Genomic DNA, 17,046 nt, shown 5'->3' with positions numbered 1-17,046 from the left:
TGCTCGTGAGAGACATGGCAGCCGGTGCTGTAATGTCTGAATAACCACTTATTCTAGCTTTATGGACCTCTTTGTATCTTCATCCCCAAATGTAGCATACTGCGCAAAAAAAAAGTTAGCTGAATGGCACCCTACTACCAGTGGTTAGTGTGTAAGGAGAGCGCAAGAAATTTTTTTAATCATGTCGGTGCAGTAAAAAGGAATTGTAACATGGTCATGGAAAGCAGCAGCAGATCACAAGTGCCAGAAAAAAAAAAAGAGAAATGTTTATATTCAGTTGTATTTGTTGTCCACGTCCTTGAATGGTGGCACTCAGTGTTTCATTTCTCGTGGAAAGAAATGGAGTGGGGTAATTTTTTGTTCATGCAAAGTTTAGCCTTGCAAAGCTGTTGGCATTGATTGGTCACGCTAGCACTTGCGGCACCACTTTTAAAGCAATAGCTTTAAGTCTTAAGTGATAGCTTTAAGGGGGGCTTCATTTGTGACTTTATTTTGTTAATGAAGTCACAATAATGGAATCTTCAAGAAATGTATTTTTTGCGTGCTGATTCCAGATATGTAATTTAATTTTATGTAAAATAAGTCCTTGTGCACTTATGTGACATTTTATGTAACTTTTTGCAGAGAACTTTCAATAAATTTTGCTGTAGGAAACTTGGTAGGACACATGCCGTTGGCTTGTCTTGACATCAAACTATGCAATAAGGGCAAAATTATTATCCTGCCTATCGTAGAAGTTGAGTTGCAGGGTTTTGAATTTGCCACTTTTCAAGCAGGGAAAAAAACTGATGATTTCAAAATCCTATAACTCACCTTCTATAGCAGGCAGGATGGTAATTTTACCCATATTCCATAGCTTGATGTCAAGAGAAACCAGTAGCATGCAATCGAACAAGTTCCCTGCAGTAGAATTTGTTTCAAACCATCTGCAAAGGTTACCTAACATATTGCATAAATGCCCAAGGACTTGTAGTACAGAAAATTAAATTACATATTTGGAATCAGCATGCAGAAATGCATGCTCCCTGAAGATTTCATAGTTGTGACTTCATTAATAAAAATTTATTTCCAAGCCTCTCTGCCCCCCTTAAGGCTTAAGTGATAACTTTTGAGGCTCCCGTTCAGCGGGAAAGGCGGCGTTGGTGCTGGAATGTCTGGTCGTGGATGTCTGGAATGAAGATAATTGAAAACAGGCTTGTAATATCAATTAAAGTTCAGCAAATGTCTCAAACGACTTTAAATGTTGTAAGGTAATTGGTTTTATGTGTACAAATTTCACTCAGGATTCGAACCCACCAGCTTTGGGTCGCCAGGCAGGCATGCTACCGAATAGGCCACGCAGGCAGGCTTGTACGGTTTAGGTGCAAGCAGGGTCTTCTACTGTAGAACCTCAATTATGCGACTTTCGGGAGACCACGTGAAACCATAGTATAATCCAGGCATCATGTAATCGAAAATCTTGCACAAGTGACGCATTCGCATAATAAATGCGGCCACTATTCTAGCTTTCAGAAATTAATTGTAGTTATTTTCCCCTCAGAACTGGGGTAACACCAAGCATGGATCAAAGCTGTTCGCTAGCTGGACGATCACGGCAGCCCTTTAGAGTCGTCTCATCAAGACTGTGTGGGAATCATTTTTGCGACAGCTACGGACGAGGTACTGAAGTTAAATATGTGCGCACTCTATGATACCTTTGATGATGTGCAGGGAAAGCCTGGACGTCGCAATGGCATCCAGGCATCGTCCCTTATGCTTTTCGCTTTTCCAAGCAACAAGGCCAAACGGGCGAGTGCTCTGAGCCGTTTTCAATGTGTGCCTGCCTCGCCTTCACCTCAGACTTCGCACTCAGCCAGTCCTAGAAATCTGCCAGATACTAGGTGCTGCACAGGACATGCCAACCTCGGCAGAACTGAGGGAAGCAAGGCGAACAAAACGCATTCCGCAGTGACAACTCCGCACTCAACTATACCGAGCAGGTTTCTCCGTCCGGCGCAGTGCCTTACCAGTCATGTTCCAGCGTTGTTAGCCAGGCGGCAGCGCAAGAAAATGAAAAAGGCGGATCACAGAATAGTGATTAAATGAATAGCAGAGAAGCATGCTGGAGTTTCATATCCTCTTTGTTTGAAGTGGCATAGTGGTGCTGGCATGCAGAGGAAACCAAAAAACCCCACGATATGATGTACACCGCTGTCCCATCAGATACAGCACAAGCAGTACAAAGTTTCCTCAATGCGGAACCTACGTCTGGGTGGAACGCTCCTTTGTGGGCACATTTGATTGTAGGTGTAGTAGAGTGACTGCTAGTCAGTGTACATGCATGCAGAAGCAAAGTTATGAGTGTAAACTGCAGCGTGGAAGAGTTGAAAGGCAGGAATGTGGAAACTGTGTCTTGATAAATGTATACATGCGAACTATGAGCAGTGGCTGTGTGCGAAGGGAGTCATTCATGCCCTTAAAAGGCGGAGTTTAAGTGCCTTCTTAATTCTTTTTTTCTCTAGTTGCCAGGTTTCAGAGGATAGCGTCTGCCTTGTGGCAGTTGCTCGGAAAGCAAATGTGTTTTGCTTTTGCAATGTGCATTTGGTGAGTTGCGAGTTCAACACGTCGGCCATTTAGAAGAGGCCAAGGCTTTACAGGAGAGGGCTGTTCTTGTTCGTGCCAGGAATTGTGCTGAGAGTGGTCTGACATGGACTTTCATTTCACTTCCATCATTGCAGGTCCACCGTTCACACATGTCCGGTATCCCGAAAAGTGAGTGTGGCCACGCTTTTTCTGCTTTAACCCTTTCAGGCGCCATTTTTTGTTTTGAGTGAAATCAGTTATTTTTTCACCTGAGTAGTATATTCAGGCCTCAAGAAAGGGAATTTGTTAGTTTTCGAGCGTGAAAGACCAGCAGGACAGTTCTTACAATGATGCGCAGAATTCCGTACAAAGTGTCAGATTTGTTAGATATAGTGCCATCGAAATGTTCTCGTGTGTCAGGTAAACACCCTAGGGATCGTGGAATCACTTTGTGTTTCAAAGATGCATATTACGCTCGAAACTGAGCAAAAATCTCCGATGTCTTCACTCACGGCCAAATCTGTCTGCACAAAAACGGCGGACAAAGTGCTACCTAGTTCACTGTTATGTGAAATATTACTTAGTGCGTTTGCTACATGGTACCAAAAAAGCAACTTACTTGCAACAAGAAGGGTGCTCAATCTGACTGAAATAATGGAATCACTGTTAAGTGCTCCATTTTCCCAGAAAAAGCTGTAAGTGTGCCACTTACGCAATTGTGTACAAAGCGCGTGAAAGGGATAAAGGCTTTGGTGCAGCATGCCTGCTGCTTAAGACTTCTCGGAGGAATGCGCTTTCTACTGAATGCAGTCACATCTCTTTGTGTTGAATTTCTGGGTAGTACCAAAGATTGCTCTCTTCTTTAGAATTTTTTTTGAAATGAAGGGTGAAAGAAATTGTCAGCAATACAGTAGACTTTCATTATTCACACTCAAGCCAAAAAGTTTCTTCGGTGCGGTCCTTTGTCATTGTGGAGCTGTGAGCAAAAGCAGAGGTACGCCAAAAAGCTAGAACCCTATGCACTCTGTCCTGTGCTCATAACCACACCACGACAGAATGCGAGCGATGAAACAAAGTTCAGTGACGAAAGCAGCGATGTCAATGCAGGGATTGTACTGCACACCCACTGTGCAGAAAGTGTGGTACAGAGGGAGAAAAATTTAAAAAGAACAAAACAAAATGGTAGACACCTCTTCACGCCTGTAGCTAGTTCTCTTTGACCTTTTTTGGGCATTAGTCCATTTGACTCTGCAGAGCTGGGTGCCTTTAGGGCAGAGTTTATTTGGAGAGCATTGGGAGAGAGAGACCCTGTCCTACACTGAATGGAATCCAGCGGACGATGACATTGAGAGTGCACTAGTTGTAAAATTTGTTTGCTCAGAAAACACTCGAAGAAGCAAAGCGTTTTCGTTGTTATCATGGTAATGAAGTCCAGATTGCAATGGCATTTCTTTGCTAGTGCACAGTTGTTGCTTCAGTAGCCACTGCCTTTTTTTTTCTTTTCTCACAGTCTCATAGTGACCGTGTACAGTAAAAACTCATTAAATCAAAGTCATTGGGACCACAAAAAATAGTCGAACTAACCGAAAACAGCAAAAAAAGTGGGACCCAAGGCAAAAATTTGTTGCGGGAATGTGGTCTTTTTATTGGACAAACTGTGCAATTACTGTATACTGCTATAGACCCCCCCCATACTCGTAGTTCTTTCTGGCAAAAAGAAAGCACTCCAAATGCAAGCCGACGCACCCCCCTCTTCCCGCTTCATCCCACTTCCAAATTTTGGTTTGTAGTTTCTCATGGGATGGCATCACGGCACAGCTCAAAGGAATAAATGTGTAACAATGCGACCACAAGGACAGCAGTATGAAGCCATTGTAGACGAAAAGCGAAAAAAAAAACAGCGCTGCATTCTGCCTTCCATTCTTTCGTGTGGCTTATTAGCGGCAAAACGAACCACAAACGGTCCTCCAGGCCTGTAGTTCCGAATTATAATTATAGTGCAATGCGTGCAGTGCACACCCTGGAGATTATGGGAAATTTTCTCCTGCACTGTTCGCTGCCCATCTGGGGAAGCGACCACCAGTGCGAACGAGCCGGGTGAACAACCAGGACTTGTAATTTTCTTTAGCGGAACTGACCTGCATCTGAATTAACATTTTTTTTTGTCACATGGAGCCTCATGCGTCCTGCCAGAAACGGGCACCAACCCGGGGGGCACATACTACTGGCCGCTTGTCCAGAATTGCCTTAGACCCTGCAAATAGGTTAGCACCATGTATAGGCTGGCTGACCCCCATTATAGGACGGCCATTATTCTGAAGGTCAACTTATACGTGACGGTAGTTAAAATAATAAAGGGTGCCAGTTAACCTAACCCTCTAACGTAGCGCACCACTCAAAGAAGCTGCGCAGGTCGGCATTTTGTGCAGTTAGCCTGTCACGGGCATGTAGCAAGAATGGCCACATCACAGGACCTCCATTGACGCTGCTATACCTGCATTTACAGCTGCGTTGCAGTGAAACACATCTTCTCCTCTGCAGGAGTGTGGTTTGGCGGTCTGCAAGCCGCATACCTTGACTGGCTTTTATGCTTGGAGTGCCAGGGCTGAGATGCTTTGCATATCAAGCATCAGCATTGCTCTGCGGTGCCGCCTTGCAGCTTTACAGGCTGTCACTTCATCAGTTTGTTGGGATCGGACATTACCGCATAGCACCCGAGATCTTCGGATTAACGGAGCTGGTGCATGCTGCCGCTTCTAATTATGCGGTGAAATTTACATTACGAATTACGGGACCACAGAAATTGTTCAAATTATCCGGGATGTCAAATTAACCGAGTTCCAGTTTGTCAGGTTTTACTGTATTGCACGCCTAACATACCCACCTGCTTTCCCGTTGTACATTTTGAACAGAATGGCTGATCAGATCAGTGCTGTGAACACTAGCCATCAGAGTGAACTGAGAGAATTCAGACCAAAGGGAGCCGCTTGAAATGACTGGGGTGACTGTCTCCATTGTCACGTGCTTGTATTGTTGTTGCGAGCGCAACTCATGTCCCTGGTGCGTTGTGTGTGTGTGTGTGCAGGTCCTATTTCCTGGGCCATGTGAGTCCTGCCAGCCAGCCCGATGCCTACTGCAAGGCTGTGCGTGCCCTCATTGAGCACGCACGCAGTGTGGCACCACGGACACCACTCTTCGTCAACACCATGGGGTGGATCAGTGGCAAGTAGAGATGAACCCCCGCGTGACGGACAAGTTCGGGAGAGGAATTTTTTTCTGTTGTATGAGAGGCCTCTCATAAGCAGGGCTGTGTGTTTTCGTTACTTACTGATCTCTCGCTGTGCCCGCCGCGGTGGCTCAGTGGTTACGGCACTCGGCTGCTGGCCCGAAAGACGTGGTTTCAATCCCGGCCGCGGCGGCCGAATTTCGATGGAGGCAAAATTCTAGAGGCCCGTGTACTGTGCGATGTCAGTGCACATTAAAGAACCCCAGGTGGTCGAAATTTCCGGAGCCCTTCCCTACGGCGTCCCTCATAGCATAGCCAGAGTCACGTTGGGACGTTAAACTCCAATAAACCAATCATGCAATGACCCCACCCCCCCCCCCCCCCCCCCCGCTTCCCCTCTTCGCTTTTGTCATTGAGAATTTACTTAGTTTTAAATTATTTTACCAAATGTTCCGCAGTTTCACACCATCCACAGCACAGACCTTGGCAATGCGACAAGATGCCGCACCCCTTATAATTAATCAGGGCGTGTTAATACTTTGACAAGGGTTCCTGCAGGGATGGTGCAAGAAACAGAATAAATAATGTCACTGAGTCTCTTTCTTAAATCTTCCGTAACAAAGCTTTCCTTGCACTCGTTGAACTTGGCACAGTGCCAAGACACTGTGTCAGTTGTGTGCTTAGAAAGCCGGCCAGCATTCAAGAATCGAAGAGGAGCATAGTCTTTTAAACCAGAATGCTGTAAAACATCCTGTGCACTGAAATGCTAACCTTAGTGCTTCAGAGGGACCTTCAAACCGCTAAGCAATTGGCAATCTTGAGATTATTACAAAATCAGTGGATTGCGCTATGAAACAGCAAACTCCTTTTGAAGCAAACAGTGCTAAACACTGGCAACACGAACATGGCTGACGACGTGATTTTGTTGATAATGGAAGGGTGACAGCGAGGTGTATGATATGACATTTCGACTCTCGTAAAGAAATCTGCTGAACGTTTTTTCCCCTGCATGATGAACTCCGCCCCCAAATTGATGTCAACTTTTCTGGGAAACAAAGGGGTTCACTGTGTGAGCAAATGCAGTTAACACATAGCCATGACCCCATTATGCATGGGGCCGCCGCGGTGGCTCAGTGGTTATGGTGCTCGGCTGCTGACCCAAAAGACGTGGGTTCGATCCCGGCCGCAGCGGCTGAATTTCTTGAAGGCGAAATTCTAGAGGCCCGTGTACTGTGCGATGTCAGTGCACGTTAAAGAACCCCAGGTGGTCGAAATTTCTGGAGCCCTCCACTACGGCGTCTCTCATAGCCTGAGTCGCTTTGGGACGTTAAACCCCATAAACCAAACTAACCAAACCATTATGCATGGATGCCCTGCTGTGACCGCCCCCTTAGACAACGTGGCCCCCTAAACAGCAGATGTCACGTTACGGAACTTTGGAATGCAATGAAAATGATGACAGTAAAAAAGGGATAAAAAGACTGCTCCAGTCAGATAAAGGAACATGCTGATCACTATATTTAATTGTTCGATATAAAAGCACGTAAGTTTTGAATGAAACGCCCCTTGGTACTGTGCAGCATCACCTCCACATTCGTCCTTTTTTTGTTGTCCTTTTCACTGCTGTGCAGTATACCGAAGAACGCGCCAACTATGTCAGGTTTCCACCCTACTGACCCCCTTCAGCTTTGCCTTTGTTTGTTTTTTTTCTGATTAAGATAAGACTATAGAAAATTCTGAAAAGTGTATTTCAGCAGCAACAGCAGCTGAGTGCATGTCAACCACGGGGGGTCTTGCTCTGAGGGAAACAAAGGACCGACACTCTGGCTGGCACAAACAGGTATTTATTGTTCCAACAACAATAACGCCAGCTAGCAACAGAATATGCTAAGGAATAGAGGTCACCAGCACGGTTATGAGCGAACACTCGCCCACGCTAGGGCAAGGGAGAAACTCCATGGCCGGAGGAGACGAGATGCGGGAGAATGTTCTCACCCACGGCCTCACCCCGCTGGCGAAGAGCGCAGCGTCGCCTGAAGAGCGGAGTGTCCCGCTGAACAGTCCGTATGCGCGGAATTCCCAAGCTGAAGCAGCAGTCATGCCGTGTGTGGCGCTCATGTAGCTGCGATGCAGGCGCCCTCTCTTGTTAGTTGACGTAACTAACTAGGCAGCATCAAGAGACGCGCCCCTTCTCGAGACCGGCCATAGAAAGGTGCATCGCGGAAAAGCAAACCAAAGGGGAAGACTGGGGGCAAAGTAAATTGGTAAATTAATTTTTAAGGAAAGGAAATGGTGCAGTATTTGTTCACATATCTCGGAGGACACCTGAATGGCACTGTAAGCGTAGGGAGGATGGTGGGAGGGAAAGAAGGAAAAGAGAAAGAGGTGCAGTTGTGGAGCGGGGAAAGTCCCCACATAGTTAACTCAAACTATTTGAGATAGGCATCTGGTTTCAATTGGAGGTTTTTAGCTGGCCATTAGTGATAACCATATCAGTTTCTAGAATTTTGAAAATGAGATCACGCTTGGCGTTGTAGTGTAACCAACGCCGGCCATCCCACACGTCTTTAGAAAACCACATGACTTTCTCCTTGAAAACTACCAAGGGGCGGCGAGTGTCGGGTAAATGGGGTTAGGAAGTTTGTGGAAATGCGGTGGTTGAAGTTGACACAGGCAAGGGTTAATTGGAGATTGACAGGGGAGGTCTTTGTCCAGTGGAATTAGTTAGGCCTATGATGATGATGGCAGTGGTAGTCACTGAAGACGAGAGTATGGTCTCCCGCCTTGGGAGAGCCTCCCGCCTTGGCTGCTCCGTTTACACAGAGACCTTTGGCAGGGAGACAGTGGCCATTGTGCCGTACTCAGAACCGGGCACAACAATCATGCAGGGTTGGGTCTTTCGCTGCTGGTGGATGTGATCCGGTGGGTGCGGCCAACGGACGTGGTGCAGCTGCTCGCTGATGAAGGCACCACCGACCTGCCCCCCTTGGATGACGACCTGCTCCAGTCGGCCTGCGGGTGGATGACCTCGCGGGACGGCGCCGAACAGCAGCCACCTCTGGAGGGTATCACGTACCACCCGCTGCCCGGATCCACCTGCCGCGGAAGGTACAGTGTTGGAAGGAGAGCGTTGTCACCTTCTTTGTGCGATGTGCTTTGAGTTGGTTGATGTGGTTGATGTGCTGGTCGAGCCACCATTGATGCAGGCTGGCGTGAAGCTCAGAAAAGTGAAACCGAAGCTAAGCAGTCGGACTATTCTTGCAGGCGGGGCCGTTCATTCGCGCGAGCACTCTGTAGCATGGCATTCGAACTTCTGAGTGGGGCTATTTTGATGGCCTCTTGTCACACCAGTCATACCTGCGGCCTTCCTTCGGGAGCCAGTTTGAATTAACGGTTGCGAGATCTCTGGAGTCAGAATTAATGAACTTGCAACACCATAGGCTTCAGTGGATGTTACCCAATCAACACAGGTAATTGGTCCAACATTGGAAATGTATTGGCAAAAGTTGGCCCTACAAAGACGAGTGGGAAACCATCTCTTTCCATTATTGGGCCAATTACATGTCCTGCTTAGGTAGCTGGGAGTGAGTCGGCGGGTCGAATTTTCCGAATTTAACGGGAGTTGAATTGACAAGCTTTTCCTGTATAACGTTTAGTGCACTTTGTCTTGGTGCTGATTGATCACTGCTGACTGTGAGATTTTTTTTTTTTTGCTTTATTTTATTTGGACTTGGTGAGTACTGCAAGCCACGTCTTTTTGGCATATGCTGGGGAGCTTTAATGAACTGAATTTTTTACTGCTACATTTTCTGTCATCAGCTGTTTGCTTTTATTTAAATATATTCGCTTTGCTTTGAAATGATTCCGACAAAAATCACTATTCACTTTGGATTTGCTTCAGATTGAAAATGTACAGTCTTTGTCAAAAGTTTGGAGCCCAGGGGGTTTGCTTCTGAAGCACACTGTCTGGTTCGTAATGCATCTCCAGCGCTCCAAATTTGCTGAAGGTAGGAAGACTTCTGGTCCTGCCTCCTCCAATGGGTAGGGCTGCCACGAATGTTACAGGAGTCCCACTGCGAGGCTTAGAAGGAAACCGCTTGGGCTCTAAACTTTTGACAAAGACTGTACTATTCACTCTTGCCTAGTGTTGTTACCTTGTTCGTAATGGCCTAAAAAAAATGATGTCGTTGCAATTTGCTGGTTAAAATAGCCGATGGCAGTGGTACTGTCACCACCCTGGTACTCTCAGTGGCAGTAGCCCTGTCATTGTTAAAGGGACACTGAGGAGAAATTGAAGTTGGCTTGTATCGACAGAATACCAGCTCCTGATTACAAAAACGCCACTCATGCTGACAACAAAGCTCTTGTAACGTAGAAAAGAGCAAGAACCAAAATACAGGTATCGCCGCCACAGGCCAAACTCGCAAGTACAAGCGTGATGAGATCATAGAACAAAACAGTGTTGCTAGAACGAATGGTTCTAGCAACACCAGGAACCGAGAAACCATGCATCACTGAGGCGCAGCCAATGCATGCGCAAATCTCCTTGACGTCGCCAGATGGCGCCACGTGCCCGGCTGCTACTCGCGCTCCTGAAGCATCGGGACAAATCAGCGCCTGTTTGCCGGCGGTAGGCGGGCTCCCGATATTCCGCTAGCGGTAACAAGGTACACGGTCTGCTAAAGGTGTCTATTTGCGAGAACTTCGTTGACGACTTCGAGAACGAGATCCATCGTAACGCTGGCAAAACGCCAGTGCAAACGTAATCGAAGCGACTGTAGCGACGGCCGCAATAGCCGAGAGATGCCTTCAACGTGTGGCCGGCGGTAGCTTTCTTTTCGGCTACTGCTAGGCCGCACTGCTGGCAGCCAGAAATCACGGAGTCTGCGTTACGTCATGTGCACGTCATGTTTCACGTCTCTTAGTCCTCTGTCGTCATAGACGAATCCCAAGTTTGAATCAGAGCGGCGGGAAAAACTTTTTCAACTTCGAATCCAAATTTGTTAGAAATAAATGCATCTTTCGCTGCCGGTCAAGTGGCAACAAAGCCATGACATGCCGAACTATCGGATTTTACTATAAAAAAAATATTAATAGTGCTCTCCTCAGTGTCCCTTTAAAAGTGCAGTAATTTAACTGTACAGGCAGTAAATGTAGGGTGGTTCTTTTGTCCTCATTGTCATTGTCGCATTATAGACAGGACAGAAAAAAAAAACAGAGCTATGGTCAGTCATTGTTTCATCATCCCGTCAGGGTGCTGTTCAGGTTTCGCTAAGCACACTGGGCCCTTGGTGCATTGTAGGAGTCAGCACAAAGCTTTGGAAACCGTGATGAGACAGTTGTATTCTTTTCAGGCAGCTGGTGAAGACTGGTAACGTCTTTGGAAGAAATAAAGCAGAAAAAAAAAATTATGCCCCACAGTTGCATTGCCATAGGCGGAAGCACCAGAAGTTACTGCGGCAGGCAGAGTCCAGCTTCTGGGGGTTCACAGCATATATAATCGCTGTGAACCCCCTTAGGGACAAGCTTTTGGTTTAAGCATGTTAAGTTAAAGGAACCTATTGTGCATGAGGGCGCCATAGTCAGTACAGGCCAGCTTCCAAAAAAAATTCGAATTGGCTATCTCATTATTGGAACAGCACAAAGACGTAGATGTGAAAAGAAGACACAGACAGGGAGCTAGTTGAAATCAAGAGGAAGAAATGGGCTTGGGCAGGGCATGTAATGCGAAGGCAAGATAACCGCTGGTCCTTAAGGGTAACGGAGTGGATACCAAGAGAAGGCAAGCGTAGCGCAGGGCAGCAGAAAGTTAGGTGGGCGGATGAGATTGAGAAGTTTGCGGGGATACGGTGGCCTCAACTGGCAAAGGACAGGGTTAATTGGAGAGACATGGGAGAGGCCTTTGCCCTGCAGTGGGAGTAGTCAGGCTGATGATGATGGTGATGACAGGGAACTGATTCAGCGCCCTCTCTGTGACCTCTTTTCACATCCACGTTTTTGCGTGGTTGCAATTTGTGTCAAAATTTGACCATCTTGGCAGTGAATCTCGAGTGCAGGACACTTCCTTTTTTGGTTCCTGCTCTGCGTCCTGGAAGCATTGTTTGGCCCTCTGTGTTGCGTTGACCCAGGTCGTGGGCACGGGTCAAGAGGGAGGCCATGGTCCTGGCCTACCTGGGCCAGCGTGTGGGCACCGGTCTTAACCAACCCCTGCCGGAAGCCCACCACTGGCTGTGGAACACCGTGCCCATGAGGTACGTCCAGTCTCGCTCAGGTCTGGTGGTCTTGAAGGAGTACAGGCACCGAAGTTTTAGTTGGGTGTTTTCCTGTTTGTGATAGTGCACGAAGCACCAGTGGTCATAAACCACCACGTAGGACTAACCTGTGCCTCAAGAGACAATCAAAATTAACCCTTTCAGGCGCTTTGTACACAAATGTGTAAGCGGCAAACTTACAGCTTTTTCTCAGAAAATGGAGCACTTAACAGTGATTTCATTGCTTCAGTCAAATTGAGCACCCTTCTTGTTGCGAATAAGTGGCTTTTTTGTACCATGTAGCAAATGCAGTAAATAATATTTCACATAAGAGTGAGCTAGGTAGCACTTTGTCCACCGTTTTTATGCTGACAGATTTTGTCGGGAGTGAAAAACATCGATGATTTTTGCTCAGTTTTGAGCGTAATGTGAATCTTCAAAACACAAAGTGATTCCGCGATCTCTAGGGTGTTTACCTGACACACATGAACATTTCAATCTTATTATTTCTAGCAAATTTGACACTTTGTACAGAATTCTCCACATCGTTGTCAAAACTTACCTGCTGGTCTTTCACGTTCGAAAACTAACAAATTCCCTTTCCTGAGGCCTGAATGTAATTCCCTTTCTTGAGGCCCGAATGTACTACAGTCGAACCTCGATGTAACGAACCTCAATGTAACGAAATTCGCGATGTAACGCATTTTTTTAATTTCCCAATCACTTCCCCATTGAAAACCATGTATTTTTTTTCGCGATTTAACGAAGCAATTTTGCTCCGCACTTTCGATGTAACGAAGTCCTTGCGCATCGCATGCATGTGCCAGGAGCTACCTTGACAATCGAATGAGAGCTAAAAGTTTAGCCGAGACGAAACGCAGTTTGTATTTGCCCTTTTACGCGCCAGTAGTGTGGGAATCTGCGAGAACGTACCGCCGCGCCATCTGTCATGTGCATACAAAGCCCGCGGCATGGAAGTTTCAAGACGCGCCGCGCCGTGACGCCACTGGCGAGCTGTAGACTCTGAACGTGAAAGCGCAAACCTGAAATACGCGTGCGTGAGCCTTGAGGTCTGAGGAGGCGAACAAAGTGCGTCGCGTTGTCGAGCTCGTTTTCCTGAGGCCTACAAACGGCAGCAGCGTTTCTTCGACTTGGCTCCGCTCATGGTGCAGTGCGTTTGACACGTGGTTTGACAAGGCGCGTCACGTTGTTGAGCTCGCTTTACTGAGGCCTACGAACGGCAGCAGCGTTCCTTCGACTTGGCTCCGCTCATCGTGCAGTGCGTTTTACACGTGGTTTGACAAGGCGCGTCGCGTTGTTGAGCTCGCTTTACTGAGGCCTACGAACAGCAGCAGCGTTTCTTCGACTTGGCTCCGCTCATCGTGCAGTGCGTTTGACACGTGGTTTGACAAGGCGCGTCGCGTTGTTGAGCTCACTTTACTGAGGCCTACGAACAGCAGCAGCGTTTCTTCGACTTGGCTCCGCTCATCGTGCAGTGCGTTTGACACGTGGTTTGACAAGGCGCGTCGCGTTGTTGAGCTCGCTTTACTGAGGCCTACGAACAGCAGCAGCGTTTCTTCGACTTGGCTCCGCTCATCGTGCAGTGCGTTTGACACGTGGTTTGACAAGGCGCGTCACGTTGTTGAGCTCGCTTTACTGAGGCCTACGAACAGCAGCAGCGTTTCTTCGACTTGGCTTCGCTCATCGTGCAGTGCGTTTGACACGTGGTTTGACAAGGCGCGTCGCGTTGTTGAGCTCGCTTTACTGAGGCCTACGAACAGCAGCAGCGTTTCTTCGACTTGGCTTCGCTCATCGTGCAGTGCGTTTGACACGTGGTTTGACAAGGCGCGTCGCGTTGTTGAGCTCGCTTTACTGAGGCCTACGAACAGCAGCAGCGTTTCTTCGACTTGGCTCCGCTCATCGTGCAGTGCGTTTGACACGTGGTTTGACAAGGCGCGTCACGTTGTTGAGCTCGCTTTACTGAGGCCTACGAACAGCAGCAGCGTTTCTTCGACTTGGCTTCGCTCATCGTGCAGTGCGTTTGACACGTGGTTTGACAAGGCGCGTCGCGTTGTTGAGCTCGCTTTACTGAGGCCTACGAACAGCAGCAGCGTTTCTTCGACTTGGCTCCGCTCATCGTGCAGTGCGTTTTGTGTCCAAGATGAGCGCTTCTCGCAAGAGAAAAGTTTTGTCCATGGACATGAAAGCCAAGATCATCACTGAAGTAATGAATGGCGAAAAGAAGAAGACTGTTGCCGAAAGGTATGGACTTTCGCAGAGTTCACTGTCTATGATTCTTAAATTGAAAGACAGCATTATGACTGCCGTTAGTGCGGGTGGCTCGGGCCTGCAGCGGAAGAGATTAAAGGAGGCAAGCTATGTCGACGTAGAAAAGGCCCTCTTCACATGGTTCGTGGACATGCGTGCCAAAAACATGCCGTTGAGCGGGGCCATTCTACAACAGAAGGCCCTGAACTTCGCTTGCATTCTTGGGTGCGACGACTTCAAGGCCAGAAGCGGGTGGCTGCAACGATTTAAGGAGAGGCACAACATTGTTGGAAAGGTGGCCAGCGGCGAGTCGGCCGAGGCGAACGAGATTGGAGCAGCTGACTGGCTGCGTGATCATGTCCCGGGCATTTTGGCACGTTTCGATGTCGCCGACATTTACAATGCCGACGAGACGGCATTTTTCTATCGGCTGTTGCAAAAGAAAACGTTGGCTCTGCGAAATGAAAAATTCCATGGTGGCAAACATAGCAAGCAGCGTTTAACTGTTCTTTTCTGTGCCAACATGAATGGCAGCGATAAACGCGTGCCATTTGTTATTGGAACAAGCAAGAAGCCGCGCTGCTTTAGCGGCAAGAAAACAATGCCCGTGAAATACACGTCAAACACGAAGGCGTGGATGACGCGGGATTTGTTCACAAAATGGCTAAAGGACCTGGATGCTGAAATGCGCAAGCAGGAAAGAAACATCTGCCTACTTGTGGACAACTGCTCCGCGCATCATGTGCAAGACTGTGCGCTCACTAACGTCGACCTGGAATATTTTCCGGCAAACTGCACCTCCCTGATACAGCCACTGGACCAGGGTATTATAAACAGTGTGAAGTGTTCGTACCGCAAGCGGGTGATTGAAAGGCTGCTGCTGAACATTGAGCTCAAAAGAGAGACCAAAATCGCTGTATTCATGCCCTTAGAGATGTTATCGCGGTCATGGGAGTCGACGAGCAGCGAGATTATAACCAACTGCTTTAAAAAGGCGGGCTTCAAGGATAGCATATTGCACTCAAACGAAGAACTGGGATGCGAAGCTAATGACGATGACAACGAAAGCATGCCATCCGCATCCAGCACAGACGTCGGTGACTCGTGGCAGCTGCTCTGCGACCAGGGTGGTGCTCCCAGCGACGTGGCGCTCGAGGACTTTGTTTTCAGCGACGCTTGTGCTCTCACAACCGAAGAGCTGGATGATGCCGCAATAATTCAGAGTGTCACAGACACGGGAATGGAGGACTCTGACTCTGACCAAGACGCCCATGTGGAAAGCAGCGCGCCTACACCGACGCAAGTCATGGATGCGCTGGATGTCCTGCGTGCGCACGCGGGCGCGCATTCACATGAGCAGGCCTTGGTAGCCCTGTCTACATACGAGCGCCTCATAACGCCGACGCTTATTAAAAAGCGGCAGATGAAGTTGACAGACTTCTTTGCTGCCACATGAACTGGATCGACTGCACGTCGCCCAACGCCGCCTCTCCTCCTCCTCTTCTCTCAAAGCTCCTTTGGCGGCTTTTTTTTTTTCAACGGTCCCTCTCGGGGCCACCAATCGCGCTTCGGCAGAGCATGCAGGCACGAGGCTTCCCGCTGCGTCTCACTCGAGTTCCTCTCTCTACACCAAGTCGCCTGTGCGCAGACACATGGTGCAGTCGTTTCGCGCCACGCACTTTCACGTGCGCGGCGACGTAAGAACAGTCGTGTCACGTCATAAAAACAATTGTGATAATGAGGTATAAACAGTGTTGTAGGCGTTAGCGAAAAAAAAGGAACAAAATGCTTTGCTCGTTAGGGTAACTTACTGCTTATTCGTCTTAAGAACTAACAAGAACAATATTGCAAAGCTCATATTTAACTTAAAACGCCTAGCTCCACCAACTACTTTACGAGAAATCCTTATTTAACGGGAATAACTTAGCAATTTTATAGTGGCCTTCAGTTGACTAAGAACACGACATGGCACTTTATCATCAATTATAACTTCACAAAGAGACAATCGGTGAACAAATTTACAGTAATTCTGAAAACTATGATGTACCTAAATGCTCGGCATGCTTGCACTATAGAGAGAGTTGTGTAACAACGCCAGCAAGGCAGTATCACACGGTTCGTCACATGAGCATTTAATTATCCAACGGCAGGCCGGCGGCGGCAAGCCCGCGAGAGCGCCGTGGTAGCACGCAGCGCTGGAGGTGCGATATTAGCCTAGGGCGGCTTACAGCCGGCATTTTGTCATCGCAGGGGTCTGTTGAACCCCGAGTAGCAGTATCAAGACGTTTCGTTGAAGCGCGCGTGAGCATTGACTTATGCAACGCCAGGCCGGCGGCAGCAAGCCCGCGAGAGCGCCGTGGTAGCACGCAGCGGTGCAGATGCGATGAGGCCCGACGGCTCTCGAAACGACGTGGGGGAGGAGGCAAGTAGAGGAGAGGCGGCGTTTGGCGAGAAGAGGAGGAGGAGAAGCCGAATTTTCTTGCAGCGTCCGTTCGTTTTTTTTTTTTTTGCGTGCGATGTCCTCGTAGACAACAACAACAACAAAAAAAAAAGTCTTCAGTGTTGACAAACTGGTGGATCTTGTGTGGTCGTACCTTGAAAACGGGTGAGCGGCGAAAAGAAAAAAAAAACATGCCCTGGTCGCATAAGCGAATAAAATAAAGTGCAAAGCAGGAAAAGGGCAAGCGTTCACTGTGCCGGCGTGAGCGATGCGAACATTTTTCTTTATTTTTCTCTGAT

At 47.9% G+C, this 17,046-nt stretch overlaps 1 protein-coding gene across 3 annotated transcripts in view; it reads left to right on the top strand.

Moving 5' to 3' along the window:
• LOC149360355 (polynucleotide 5'-hydroxyl-kinase NOL9) overlaps positions 1-17,046 on the top strand; it is a 65,344-nt gene that overhangs the window by 31,553 nt on the left and 16,745 nt on the right. For all 3 annotated transcript variants that reach the window (XM_089572291.1, XM_089572290.1, XM_089572292.1), the window contains exons 8-11: positions 2,718-2,751; positions 5,648-5,784; positions 8,677-8,896; positions 11,917-12,039. In XM_089572291.1, coding sequence (XP_089428417.1) covers positions 2,718-2,751; positions 5,648-5,784; positions 8,677-8,896; positions 11,917-12,039 — 514 coding nt within the window. The remainder of the gene's footprint in view (positions 1-2,717; positions 2,752-5,647; positions 5,785-8,676; positions 8,897-11,916; positions 12,040-17,046) is intronic.

The sequence above is a fragment of the Amblyomma mixtum genome, chromosome 2, assembly GCF_055824585.1.
Source record: "Amblyomma mixtum isolate Tamu chromosome 2, ASM5582458v1, whole genome shotgun sequence".
NCBI classification, from domain to species: domain Eukaryota; kingdom Metazoa; phylum Arthropoda; class Arachnida; order Ixodida; family Ixodidae; genus Amblyomma; species Amblyomma mixtum.
Note: the sequence above shows the minus strand (reverse complement) of the source record. Positions and strands in the feature narration are given on the sequence as shown.